The sequence below is a fragment of the Podarcis raffonei genome, chromosome 5 (genome assembly GCF_027172205.1).
Source record: "Podarcis raffonei isolate rPodRaf1 chromosome 5, rPodRaf1.pri, whole genome shotgun sequence".
NCBI classification, from domain to species: Eukaryota; Metazoa; Chordata; class Lepidosauria; order Squamata; family Lacertidae; genus Podarcis; species Podarcis raffonei.
The window spans coordinates 13,231,889-13,246,337 of NC_070606.1; the positions used below are offsets into that span (position 1 = coordinate 13,231,889).

The 14,449-nt window shown below is 45.3% G+C and overlaps 1 protein-coding gene across 2 annotated transcripts in view; it reads left to right on the forward strand.

Moving 5' to 3' along the window:
- Positions 1 to 14,228, forward strand: part of VSTM4 (V-set and transmembrane domain containing 4) — a 30,688-nt gene extending 16,460 nt beyond the window's left edge. For both annotated transcript variants that reach the window (XM_053387893.1, XM_053387891.1), the window contains 4 exons: positions 1,790 to 1,823; positions 6,311 to 6,417; positions 8,237 to 8,298; positions 14,010 to 14,228. In XM_053387893.1, coding sequence (XP_053243868.1) covers positions 1,790 to 1,823; positions 6,311 to 6,417; positions 8,237 to 8,298; positions 14,010 to 14,135 — 329 coding nt within the window. In that variant the 3' untranslated portion in view covers positions 14,136 to 14,228. The remainder of the gene's footprint in view (positions 1 to 1,789; positions 1,824 to 6,310; positions 6,418 to 8,236; positions 8,299 to 14,009) is intronic.
- Positions 14,229 to 14,449: the final 221 nt, after the last annotated feature.

The following is a 14,449-nucleotide window of genomic DNA, read 5'->3' on the forward strand; positions in this document are numbered from 1 at the left end:
TTAGAAAGGACCTCAAGGGTCATCTAGTCCAACCCCCATTTGGTTTTTTGTTTTGTTTTTAGAGTTGTTTAACAGTACTCACAATTCATCACCCATTTCCATGCACATTACTGTTTTGGGTTTGTTTTTATTACTCTGTTTCTACTAAAGCCTTCCCCAACTCACAACGTGTATGAATTATACATGTTAAAGAGAATTCCTCTCAATTATTATGGATATAGTATCTGACACCAGCAAAATTGAATCAAATATTTCCTAATGCTAGATCAATATTTGAAACGCCAGAGCTTCAGGAACAAAGGAGATATTCTCTGATAATGCTCCCAGATCAACATCTTCTGGGGTTTTATTTTAGCATAAATTAAAACCTCCAAGAACCTGCCAAAAGAACCTTTAGTAATATCATTTTGCTATCTTAAAGGGACAGTTCTAACAGACGATTTGTAAATGACTGTTTACTCACTGACGGCAGCCTTGTATGGCTGTTTGCTATCCCCGGAAGAGAGCGAGTCTGCCTATGACCGATTCATGGATTGCAAATATTTGGGAGCCCAAGAAATTGGGACATGCCATATCAGAAGTATGAGGAAGGCAGGTAGACAACAGGATAGCAATTGAACAGAGAAGTGGGCTTCTTTCTTTTCTTTTGGAATAATGAAGATGCAATGAACTGTTATTGGGAGAAATTTAACTCATAACTTTTAGGCAAATGCAATTTGTTTTTATTCACATTTCTTTGCTTCTTATCTTTATAATGGCAGTATTTTGCTTGATTAACTACTAGCCTTGTGAGAAACATGCCACAACATTGTAATTTGTTTAAGTTATAGAATTATCACAATTCTGATTTTGCAGATAATATTTCTTTCTTCCTCTCTCTCTCTCTCTCTCTCTCAAATACACTTGAAGCTTCCTTCTTTCATTTTGCTGAGAAAATCTGTAGTAGTAGTAGTAGTAGTAGTAGTAGTAGTAGTAGTAATTTTATTATTACGACCCTACCCATCTGACTGGGTTTCCCCAGCCACTCTGGGCGGCTCCCAACCGAATATTAAAAACACAATACAGCATTAAACATTAAAAAACTTCCCTAAACAGGGCTGCCTTCAGATGTCTTTTAAAAGTAAGATAGTTGCTTATTTCCTTGACATCTGATGGGAGGGCATTCCACAGGGCAGGCACCACTACCGAGAAGGCCCTTTGACTGGTTCCCTGTAACCTCACTTCTTGCAATGAGGGAACCGCCAGAAGGCCCTCAGCGCTGGACCTCAGTGTCCAGGCTGAACAATGAGGGTGGAGACGCTCCTTCAGGTGTACTGGGCCGAGGCCGTTTAGGGCTTTAAAGGTCAACACCAACACTTTGAATTATGTTCAGAAACATACTGGCAGCCAATGTAGGTCTTTCAGGACCAGTGTTATATGGTCTCAGCGGCCACTCCCAGTCACCTGCAGCATTCTGGATTAATTGCAGTTTCTGAGTCACCTTTAAAGGTAGCCCCACAAAGAGTGCATGCACCACTCTGGTGAGACAGTCCGCGGCAGGTAGGGTCTCAGCCTATAGACTAGAGAAGAGGGGAACACTGCCTTTGACTTGTCCTGTGGCTTTGGGTCATGGGCCTACCTAGCTGGCCACTGCCTGAATGAAGAATGTGCTTTTTCCTCTGTTCCACCTTTTTAAGATTCACATATGCTTTACAACTTGCAGGCCCGCAAGCTGCAACAAGAAGATGGCAATTGCTTAAACAATGTTTTTCTGTCTCCCCTACTTTTCTTTCTCCACTGTTTTTCACAGTGAAACATTACTTGGTGAAGTGTTCCCAGAACAGGTAGGAAAAGGAGACAAGACATATAATCTTGTTTTACTTGTCTCCAAATTGCTATGCTTATTTTCTGTCTGACAAATATGTATCTTAACATATAATAAAAAGGTTACTCATGGGCAGGTGGCAGGCCGTTGTCCAGTTCTTTAAAAACTGTGCATTTATGTTTCACAGGGTGCAAAAGAAGGGCTATGCACCTTTATACAATATGCATGTGTGCTTGGGCCCAGGGTCTTTTGCCTCACCATCATCACTACAGTGGTGCCTCGCAAGACGAAATTAATTCGTTCCGCGAGTTTTGACGTCTTGCGATTTTTTCCGTCTTGCGAAGCACAGTGTTGGAAAAGTTTTGGAAAAGCTTCAAAAATCACCAAAGTCTTCAAAAACCTCAAAAAAGGCTGCCACACCGCGTTCTATGAATTGCTCCTCGAAGTCAAGTCGCAACTGTATTAACGGTGTTAAGAAAAAGGAAACAAACTTGCAAGACGTTTCCGTCTTGCGAAGCAAGCCCATAGGGAAAATCGTCTTGCGAAGCAGCTCAAAAAACAAAAAACCCTTTCGTCTAGCGAGTTTTTTGTCTTGCGAGGCATTCGTCTTGCGAGGTACCACTGTATTGACTCCCTGTTGCTACTCAGCTTCAAAAGAACAAAAAAAGTGTCCCCGGATTCATTGAAAAAAATTTGGTAACCATATCTTAAAATACCCTTGTTGGGTGCCCTTGCCTCCAAGGCAGTGGACCCTAATGATGGAGGAAGGTGCCAATAGTAAAGGTAAAGGTACCCCTGCCCGTACGGGCCAGTCGTGTCCCACTCTAGGGTTGTGCGCCCATCTCACTTAAGAGGCCGAGGGCCAGCGCTGTCCGAAGACACTTCCGGGTCACGTGGCCAGCGTGACGAAGCTGCTCCGGCGAACCGGCACCAGCGCAGCACACGGAAACGCCGTTTACCTTCCCGCTAGAAAGCGGTACCTTTTTATCTACTTGCACTTTTAGGGGTGCTTTCGAACTGCTAGGTGGGCAGGAGCTGGGACCGAAGACGGGAGCGCACCCCGCCGCGGGGATTCGAACCGCCGACCATGCGATCGGCAAGCCCTAGGTGCTGAGGTTTTACCCACAGTGCCCCCCGCGTCCCTAAGATGCCAATAACTTGCTGTCATAAGAATGAAGCTCCCTTTTGTCAAGTCCATGAGGACATGGCAACTTTCCATCTTTGCCAGAACCAATCACGTGGATTTAGGGCCTTTTTAAAGGATTGAGAGGAGCTTGCCTCACCTTGAAAGCCTTCTTTCGCAGGATGCAGAACAAGCATCTCCTCATCCCCACCGATGGAATTCTTAGCAAGGCCGCACCGTGCCCTGCCAAGGAGACATCAGATCAAGGAATCCTCTAATGGAGGTCCTTCTTCTATCTTAGATGAGGCTGAGCAGGCAAACCAGAATGTCCTGGCTGACCTGGTTCTGAGCTTGTAGAGCCTGTACCAGGAAGTACCGTATTTTTAGCTCCATAGGGCGCACCTAGTTTTTAGAGTGGGAAATCAAGAAAAAAAATCTTATTTCCCCCCCCCCAGCCCCAAAGAGCAGCGTACAGGCTGCGCACAACCTCTCCCTGCCGGAGGGGTTGCGCGCGGCTCAGGCACAAGCCAAGGCAGTGAGTGGGATCCATACCGCTTGCTGTCTTGGCTTGTGCCATAGCCGTGTGCAGCCGCTCCCTGCCGGAGGGGCTGTGCGCGGCTATCCCTGAAGCCTTCCGAGCGCAGCGCAAGTTCCCGCTGTGCTCCTCAGGCTTTGGGCTCCTTTTGCTGAAGCCGGGAGAGCAAGACTCTCCTGGCTTCAGTGAAAGGAACTTGAAGGCTCCAGAACGCAGCGGGAACTTACGCTGTACTCCGAAGGCCTTCAGGCGGCTATCCCTGATACCTGGAGAGTGAGAGGGGTCAGTGTGCACCGAGGCCTCTCGCTCTCCAGGCTTCAGCGAAAGCAACGCGAAGCCTCCGGAGCGCGGAGGGAGCGCTCCCTCTGCGCTTCGGAGGCTTAGTGTTGCTATCGCTGAAGCCAAGGAGCCTGCATTCGCTCAATAGGACGCACAAACATTTCCCCTCAATTTTTGGAGGGGAAAAAGTGTGTCCTATAGAGCGAAAAATACGGTATTCTTTGGAGAGCCCCAGTATTAGACCACTAAAATTGTACGACAAATGCCAATAAAAGGTTGCTCTTCCTTGTAAGTGGAAGCAACAGGTGCCTTTGGGCCTCCCAGAGCTTCTCTAATATGCATTTCTACCAGTTCTCACATGCTCCAGGTTTCTTGGGAAGATCAGTATGACCTGTGCAGAAATAATTCTATTCACTGGTCATGAAGATCTTCAACCTACTGGTGCTTCAAACATAGGAACTCCATGAGGACCTACTCTCCTGAGGTCACATTCCACATCTGAATCCAAAGTGGCTCCAGCAGACTGCTTGTCGGTTGAGTCGTACTCAAGTTTAGGAAACACCAAACTGAACAGTGCCAATAAACAGCAGCAGAACCAGCACGATAAACAGGGCAAAGACAAGCAGTATCAAACCCCAATGACTGTCTCCGAAACCCCAAACCTGGGCGGCTCGGTTTGGGAGCGGCTCGTGGGCTAGTAAAACGACCCCCGTGGGCTGCTTGTGGCCCATGGGCCTTAGGTTGCCGACCCCTGGACTACACCATTTCAGACTATAGTTGAATCCTCTCCACCTCCTGCCAATAAAATTCTCCCTGCAAGTAAAATACTTAGACCTTAGGGCAGGCACAGGCAAACTCGGCCCTTCAGATGTTTTGGGACTACAACTCCCATCATCCCTAGCTAGTAGGACCAGTGGTCAGGGATGATGGGGGTTGTAGCCCCAAAACACCTGGAGGTTCAAGTTGGCCTATGCTTGCCTTAGGGAAATATTTTAGCCTAGTTTATTGCCAGATGTTCTGATTTTCTAAGCACAGGAAGTTGTTCTTCTAGGGGAGCACAAAAATATTAGTGTTTTTGCAGTCCGGGAACAGTATTCTTGATTCTACTTTCTGTGTAAATTACTATAGTGATACAAGGTTAAATTGGAAATTCTAATTGTTGTCCATACCAGCTTTCTTTATTTTATTTTGGAGCAATTAATTTGTTTTATTCATTGGACTGGCTTTCATGGATTCTGTAATTTTTGTATATTGCTAGCTGTACATTCGTATTACTATTTCATTTCATCGTTTCCCCGCTCTGGGATTGAAATATTCAGTGAAGAGCAGGTTATAAATACTTAAAAACAAACAATTTAATGTAAAGAAAAACATGTGGGGGGAGTCTAACTTCTCATAGTGTCCTGAGAGGGGAAGATACAATAAACTCCATCAGTGCTTGTAATAATAAAGTTGAATCAAATTTAGGGGTGCAGACCAAGAGAAACATAAGTGTGGTAGATGTTGTGGTGGAAATCCGTAATGTGATTTCAGAGCAGGGAATGTGTGTGCAAACCATTTTAGATCAGCTTTTGCCAACTTGGCCTCCAGATATTTTGGGTGAAGACTAAAATTCCCATCAGCCCCAACCAGCATGGGAGTTGTGGTCCAAAACATCTGAAGAACTCAAGGTTGGCAAAAAAACTGATTAGATTATCACATCTGTTTTCCCCTTGAGAAACGTCTTCCTAATAATGGATATCCCATTTCTGCATTTGCTTTGATTGAAATTACCATATTTTTCGCCCTATAGGACACACTTTCCCCCCTCCAAAAATGAAGGGGAAATGTGTGTGCGTCCTATGGGGCGAATGCAGGCTTTCACTGAAGCCTGGAGAGCGAGAGGGGTCGGTGCGCACCGACCCCTCTCGCTCTCCAGGCTTCAGGAAGCTATCCGCAAGCCTTGGGGGCCTGCAGGAGTTCCTGCTGGGCTCCCAAGGCTTGTGGACAGGAGGCTGTAGCCTGAAACCTGGGGAGCGCACCCCGGGCTTCGGGCAGATATCCGCAAGCCTGGGGAGACCGGCGGGAAGTCGCACCGGTCTCCCCAGGCTTGCGGATAGCAGCCTGCTTCCCCCGCCCCAGCCCTGCGCCTGGGGGAAAAATAATTTTCCCCCTTTATTCCCCCCCCAAAAAAACTAGGTGCGCCCTATGGGCCGGTGCGCCCTATGGGGCGAAAAATACGGGTATTCACAATAACAAAATGGAAGCCAACCACTAGTGTATATCCCTGTCTTGGGGCAACCAGGAGGGAATATAATGTTTGGTGACTTCACAAAAATTCAGCCTCCACACTGGCATGCTTAGCTGGCCTTCATAAGAATACAGTGATGAAGGTTCATCAGATGATGTGGAGACAACTGAAAACCAACAAACGCTCAAGAGAGAGAGATGGTTAATAAGGGAGATATTGGTTAAGATTTTGGAGAAGAGACTACCCTTTTAAAATGAAACTTGAATTAAACATCCCAGAGGGGGTTTTATGTGCTTTTCTTCTCCTGCTCTCTATTCACCAGGCTTTCTTGTTTCTCAGCTTAGGGGAAACGGTCACCAGCGTGACAAGCTTGTCTCCAGAACAGCCTGTGAAAATCAAGAAGAAGAAGAAGAAAATTGAGCAGCCTCCTGCCATCCCAGCGAAAGGTGTGTGGTACCTCCTGAGCAACATGTTGTGGTGGCTGGTTTGTTGGGTCCAAAGAAGTGGCCAAGGCGAAAGTTTACCAAATCTTCACAGTCCAGAATTGGCAATGGGTGGACAACCCTTGTTCAGTTTCGTGGTTGGTCTGCGAGTTGCTTCTTTCTCATGTTTGACTCAACCGGCCTTCTGGTTTGTTCTGAAGAACATCAGATGAACTCCAGAACTGGAAGATGTGCCAGTTTTTGGTTTGCATCTTTTTTCCAGCATAGTTTACTGATCCACATGTTAGAATTCCTGCTCCATGATTGCAGTTATGGGATTGTTGTCTATCACATGATGGTGTATGTTTTGACTCCACAGAGTGGGAAGTGAAGGAGACAGGATGTTTGTGTTACTGTGTTCAGTGAAGTGGGACTGTTGTCCTTTGTTCTTTCTCTTTGCTGCCTGGTGCTAGAGAGGGAGGGAGCCATGTTGCAGTGCTCCGTGTATGTCTATATGTAAATAAAAGTAGATTAGCCAAAATGCTGAGGTCTGTTACGCGAACTGCGAAAACTCTGTGGATCCCTAAGTGTGCCGATGTCTGTTGGCATCGGTCACTGTGATGTTCGGGCTGAAGAAAGCTTTTGAAGCTCCTGAACGGTCGACCAGGAGGGAGAGAACATGCCAGTCGGGCATGTGTCTCTGCCAGGGTCCTACTCGAGTGTAGGACGAGCTCCTGACAGTACACACCATGCAACAATAACAAAAGGATATTGATGCATCAGGAGAGAGTTCTAAACGAACTTTAAAAGGGGCTCACCATTAGCACCAGTCAGCAGTTATAGCTGGTCCCTTTGACGGCAACGCTCCCAGTGCCATCAGCCTATTGAAAGTGTGTCTTCAAAGGAGATTGTGGTAACCACTGATCAGCAGTTCCTCTGATACCATCTGACATCACCCTTTGAAATCTGACAGGTGACAATCAACAGGTAGGCCAGATCCAATTCTTCACTCTTGATCTATCTCCTGCTATGGCAGCACCCAAGGGAGATCAACTCCAGTACGTCCCAGGTTTGACCCTGATCCAACTATAATTTACTCTCACGCAGCAAGTGGAGCTGCGTGCATAGAAAGCATTCTTCCAAATGTAATAATTGCACCAACTGGCTGTTTGATAGGTAGGGGGGTGGTGAATCCAAGCTTACTATTTCATCCAAGCAACTGATAAGGAAAATTACTCATTTTTCAGAAAGATTCCCCAAGTGGTAACTGGATGAGGACGGGATACTGGTTGTGCAAGTGCTTCTGCAGGGAATTCCTCAATTGGCGTGGGATGCTCCACATAGAATCATATTGAATCTATGTGGGAGCACAAGGATCATCTAGTCCAACCCCCTGCAATGCAGGAATCTTTTGTCCAACATGGGGCTCGAACCCATGGCCTGGAGGATGGAAGCTTTGGTTTGAAGGTGGTTCCTGGATCAATCAGGGTGCCTGTGCCTTGATTTTCAGGGTGCCACTGTTTCTTTTAGCTCTTTAAAGCTATGGGTTTGTTTGTTTTTAATACGGACTTTTGGTTCTTTGTGTGAACATTGCAATCTGTTTGACCACAAGGCTGTGGTTGGAAAACCCTGCTTTTTTGAGCAGATGGTGCAGATTGCTAGGCAAGGCAGTGCATTCCTGTGCGCAAACTGTTGCATCTGGAGTGCCATTTGCCTTGCTTTTCCATTATTTTGGCAGGTTTGCCCTGAGTCAAAGCTTAGGAGTGTTTCTGCATGTCCTAGAAGGAACCCAGTTTGCAGAAATAAGGAGTAATTCCTCGCCGTTCTGTTCTTACCTTTACAGCACCGATATCCACCTCTTTCCCCAAGCCCAAGCTTCTGAAACCACAAAGGAAAGTCCTTCTGGTAAGTACAAAGGATATCCAATTCTCAGTTTCATCCAGGTTGTTGTGTGGATAGGATTCCCTCCCAACTATAGTGACAAGTTTTGATTGTACCTTCTAGGTGCATAGCTCATTTTAGCTGGAAGGTAGACCATAGATTAGATATCAGGTGGGCGCCTTCATTTGTGGCCCAGGAAAAATGCCTTAGTACCCATTTTTTAAAGACCTCCTATTCACGTGGGTGGCACTGTGGGTTAAACCACAGAGCCTAGGACTTGCCGATCAGAAGGTCAGTGGTTCGAATTCCCGCGACGGGGTGAGCTCCCGTTGCTCGGTCCCTGCTCCTGCCAACCTAGCAGTTCGAAAGCACGTCAAAGTGCAAGTAGATAAATAGGTACCGCTCCGGCGGGAAGGTAAACGGTGTTTCCATGTGCTGCTCTGGTTCGCCAGAAGCAGCTTAGTCATGCTGGCCACATGACCCGGAAGCTGTACGCCGGCTCCCTCGGCCAGTAAAGCGAGATGAGCGCTGCAACCCCAGAGTCGTCTGCGCCTGGACTTACCGTCAGGGGTCCTTTACCTTTACCTTCAGACCATTGATTAGATATCAGGTGGGCTCCTTCATTTGTGTCCCACGAAAAATGCCCTAGTACCCACTTTTTAAAGACCTCCTATTCACTTGAAACCTCTGAGAAGTTACAGGATGGTGCCCATCAGCTGTTTAGCAAGGGAAGGAGATGTAGAGCAGGGAGGGCGAAATTCAGCTCCCCCTCTCAACAGCTGCCAGCACAGCTGGCAAGGATTCTGTATGTGTAACTTGAATGTATCCTTCTGCCAGACTGTGTGTGTAAGCACTTTTTAAACTTCTCCCTTTCCAAAATAAATTCTGGGTCTGCCTAAAATAGCAGGGAAGGCTTGGTTCTGAAGTTGACAAGCTTGCAGTGATCCAGGATCAGATTTCATGCCTGTTAGTTTTGGTAAAAAGTAGAGGAGCACTTTAGATATAGGGAGTTTAACCCACCCGCCCACGAACACACTCACACAGTTTTTACAGATGACACTTCTCCCACCCCACCCAACCCCCCAATTTGTACAGTTTTCCCTAATACAAAAATGGTAATGGAGAATTGCAGTACATATATTGGCTATTTTTAATAATAATAATAATAATAATAATAATAATAATAATAATAATATGCAGATATTGTGCTAGGTGACTTTTGCTGTTTAGTTGCAGATATATATAGCTAATACTTCCGTTTTTTAAAAAATGGAAATATACAAAATGGAAATGCATATGGCCTCCACCAAATGCACACGCCTCTATTTTGCCCATTGCAAAATGTAATAACAAACTAGGTACAATTGGCAACAGTGGCATTTCCTAACCTGTCCCACAGACTACAGCAGAGGAGGTCAACTGCTGGCCCATGGGGCTGATTCGCTCCCACAAAAGTGATTTTCTATGGCTCCCCCCAATTATTTGGAGGCAGAAAGAAAAGTACTGACCACTAGGGCTGGGCGATACCTGTTTTACAACATCGTGATATGTTGTTGTTGTTGTTTAGTCGTTTAGTCGTGTCCAACTCTTCGTGACCCCATGGACCAGAGCACGCCAGGCACTCCTGTCTTCCACTGCCTCCCACAGTTTGGTCAAACTCATGCTGATAGCTTCGAGAACACTGTCCCACCATCTCGTCCTCTGTTGTCCCCTTCTCCTTGTGCCCTCCATCTTTCCCAACATCAGGGTCTTTTCCAGGGAGTCTTCTCTTCTCATGAGGTGGCCAAAGTATTGGAGCCTCAGCTTCACGATCTGAGTGAGCACTCAGGGTTGATTTCCTTAAGAATGGAGAGGTTTGATCTTCTTGCAGTCCATGGGACTCTCAAGAGTCTCCTCCAGCACCATAATTCAAAAGCATCAATTCTTCGGCGATCAGCCTTCTTGATGGTCCAGCTCTCACTTCCATACATCACTACTGGGAAAACCAGAGCTTTAACTCTACTGATATATCACAAGGTCTGAAATAAGGATGGAGCTTTGTTGAGGCATTGGCTGGCTTCACGGTTTTTCCCACAACAGGTCCAAAATTATGAAATCAATATCACAATATGAATTTTGGGTGAAATATTACTTTATCGCCCAGCCCTACTGACCACATTAGGACTCTGCAGAGTTTCATGGTGGCCTCAGAATCAGCACTGGGTTCCCAATTGGTACAGTGCAGTTTGGGGATCTTTGCGGTGACCATGACAGCGTCATGGTGTCGGATTCCTCCTTCCCATTGCTTCTTGTGAGTCTTTCCTTGAGTGCTTCCACAGGGCCTGGAGCCTTGGAGTGACTGGGAGCATAGGAAGTTGCGTAAGTCAGACCATTGGTCTATTGAGTTTGATCTAGTCTACACGGACTGGCCCACCAGAATCACGAGTCTTGGTGTTGACGGGTGAATGAATCTAGTGTCTAGCACTGCAGATGGCCCTCTTTGGAGAGGTGTTTGGTGACTCTTAAAATCACCCACACTAAGCAGAGAGGGCTGGTTAACACTCTCCTTCCTTGCCATTTGCTTGTTCACAACTGCTATTCCCAACCTGCTTTTTCTCCATTCAGAGAAAAAGTTACAAGAGGCCAGTATCTTTTCTCCTGTTGCTGGAAACTGCCTGGCATACGAATCATGTCAAGTACCCATCTCTTTCCCCATTAACAGCAAAAACATGCTGAAAACTATTAACCAACACCCAGCAGCTTCAGAAAGGGAAACAAAGATTGCCACAATGATTCGCCAGCATGTTTGTGTACAGTCGCACCTTGGTTTTCGAACAGCTTAGTTCTCAAACGTTTTGGCTCCCGAATGTCGCAAACCCGGAAGTGACTGTTTCGGTTTGTGAGCTATTTTTGGAAGCCGGATGTCCATCGGGGCTTTCGATTGGCTGTGGGCCAATCGGAAGCCGCGCTTTGGTTTTCGGATGTTTTGGAAGTCAAATGGACTTCCGGAACGGATTCCTTTTGACTTCCAAGGCAAAACAGTATTAGGAAGAGAAGAGCCAATGGTGAATTGCAGTTGGCCATCAAGTGAAGGTCTATTAAAAAGGGCCATTCTCCCGATTGCCTTGCTGACCCCAACATCTGTTCCAATTTTATGGCATTTTCTGGGCATGGACGTTAGCAGAGATGATGTCGCTGGCTCTACGTATCTGCCCCAAATATCTTTTCTTCCATGATATACTTCACAAGTGCTTTCTAAAGCATCAAGAATAGATTTTTTTGGGGGGTGGGGGGAATCACAAGGGCCCCCTGCTGTCTCCAGCAGTTGGGTTTGGGGGCCCTTTTTGTTTCAGTTGTTGCTGCTTTCATTTCCAGGTCAAAATGGTGTTCTGAGAAGCCTATGCGGTTACACGCTGGGAAAGTTTCATCTTAACTTTCACCGCGCAAAGCTCTCTTTCCAACTAAGCAAACTTGGCAAAATATAATTAAAGATAGACAATGGCAGCGCACACACCCCTCCTCCGATTTTTGCCTGGGAAAGGGGCTATGATAAAGCTGTATCTCCCATGCTCAGTTATTACACGTCCTTTGTTGAGAACTGTATGTGCTCCACAATTTTGAACCTCCTGTGTGTTTCCTCATATTTTCAATCAAATTATTACATACTGGAAATATGCATAAGGGAAATTATTCTACACATTTTATGGTGCGCCGTTGCTTGTAGCAGTAATTGAAGTACCTTTTCCACTTATGAAAGTACTAATTTTATTTGCTTTTATTGCTTTTCTAGATGCAATTATTTATTTAGTGTGTTTTGGCTTTATTAAATTATGTTTACTATAGGAACATCATAAAAATGTATGAAAGTAACACATCAGCCAATGCTGCCCGGTGACCTGTATTGGAAGAATCGAGTGTTATTTTTCATATCCAAACTTAATAGAATAAAGTAGGAATAAAGAGATAATCTACCCAAGAAAACAATGCAATTTCCAGATAATATAATAATACACCTGGACAATGTGATTTCATAAATCTTAGCTCTAAAATTTACATGAGCTGGGTGTTGCAGGGCCGTTTTTGGATTCATGATGTTTTGGGATGGAATTGGAATGAGGAATGTAACCAAGGAGGGGAAGAAAAGGGCCTGTTGGTTTGGCATGAACAGAAGGTGCCCACGAGAGCAAAACACAAAGGCTAAATGGGCCTAGTCTCCTGAAACCGAACTCTAGAGTTCATCCAGTCATGCTTTTCCTCATATGTGAGGCCTGTGGAAAGCCTTTATCATCTGCAGTAGACTACTTGAACCCTCCAAATGGAGACTGACATGGCTGAATTCTAATATATATCACAGCACAGCCAGAGAGAGAGAGCATGTCAATGAAGAGAGTAACCTCCCTGATCTACTTGGTTTCTAGGTTTACCTCCTCCTCCTCCTCCTCCTCCTCCTCCTCCTCCTCCTCCTCCTCCTCCTTCTCCTCCTCCTCCTCCTCCTCCTCTGTGATCGCTCATAGCCAACTCAGATTGTCTTCCATTAAAATGGTCTTAACAGTTTGTCCATAAGTGACTGTGGAGTCCAATCCTTCCACAGTAGGGACATAGGTTTCTGGGCGGGAGTTGGTCACGGTGAGGATTTGCCAAGTGTGCCTTCCTCTTGGCACGTTTCTCCCTTTCGTCCTGGATTCAAGTGTCTTCAAAGTCCATGGCGCTTTTGGTAAAGGCTGTTCTCCAGTTGGAGCGCTCACAGGCCAGTGATTACCAGTTGTTGGTGTTTATACTAAAAAAAAAAATATAAATTTGCTTTGAGAGCATCTTTAAGGCTCTTTTGTTGACCACCAGCATTACGCTTTCCATTCTTAAGTTGGGAATAGCATAGTTGCTTTGGAAGGTGGTAATCAGACATCCGAACAACATGACTAGTCTAACAAAGTTGATGTTGAAGAATCATTGCATCTTTGCGTCTTCCAGTACACTGACATTTAGTTTGCCTGTCTTTCCAAGTGATATATATATATTTAGACATTGTTGATGGAATCTTTCAAGGAGCTGGAGATGGCTTTTATAAGTGGTTCCTGTTTCACAGGCGTACAGTACAGTTGGTAGTACAATAGCTTTGTAAAGCATTTTGGTTTTCCTGCGAATGTCCCGGTAAGGTTACCATGACTTCTAGGTGAGTGCTAGGCACTATGTACTGAAGGTTTCAATATAGGTCAGGGAGCATTCAGAAGAACACTGTTGAGCTATATATTGAAGACCAGGGTGGAGAAGTGATTCTACTTTGGGTTTGCTGCTGCTTGTTGCCTTTTTATATATCTAATTTTAATTGGACATTTTCCACACAAGTCATGTTTTGTATTTCTGCCTATAAAATAGACATCTTAGCTTGCAGGCCTATGCATTCTTACTTGGGAGTTAAGTCCCATTTAAATCAGTGGGACTTACTTCTGAGTAAACACGTGCTGTTGATTTAGTCATACTCAGAGTAAGCCCATTGAGCTTAATGGACATGGCTAACTTGGATCCGTTAATTTCGACGGGTCTACTCTAAATAAATCTCAGTTGGATACCACCCTCTGATTCATGTTTGAGGAACTGATTCTATATGTAACCGGGGAAGCCCTGGCTCCAGGCCATTGTTTTATTTTGCTGCTGCCGTTGTTCATTTTACTGCTGTCGCATGTTTGCTAAAAGGCAGACTGCCAAATTACCCAGTCAACTCAACTGAATGGACACACTTCTCCAATTGTGTTTTGCAGCCAAAAATCGCTGATGAGAATCTAACCTATGCTGAACTGGAACTCATCAAACCTCATCAGGAAGCGCAAGGCATTCCTGCTATGACTGTTTACGCTCAGATTCTCTTTGAAGAAAACAAGATGTAAACCCAGGACAGGTCCTATTTTCGATGGCATATTTAAATTCCTTTTTTGTGTTCTTTATTGATAAAATGTTCTCTTCTTTTCTTTTTACTTCCATTCCTGTCTTGGTTTTTTTATTAGGTCTTTATATTTATTATTCTTGAGAATCTATCTGGTGCCCTGTTTAAGCTTGAAGCTGCGGGTGCTGAACCCTCTACTTCACCCACTTTTAATGTTAAATAGTATTTTGATTCATCTTTTTTGATGATGGGAGTTAGCCACAAAAGCACCCCATGCTAAGACGCGGCTCCAGCTTCGCAGTTGAGCCACAGTTCTCA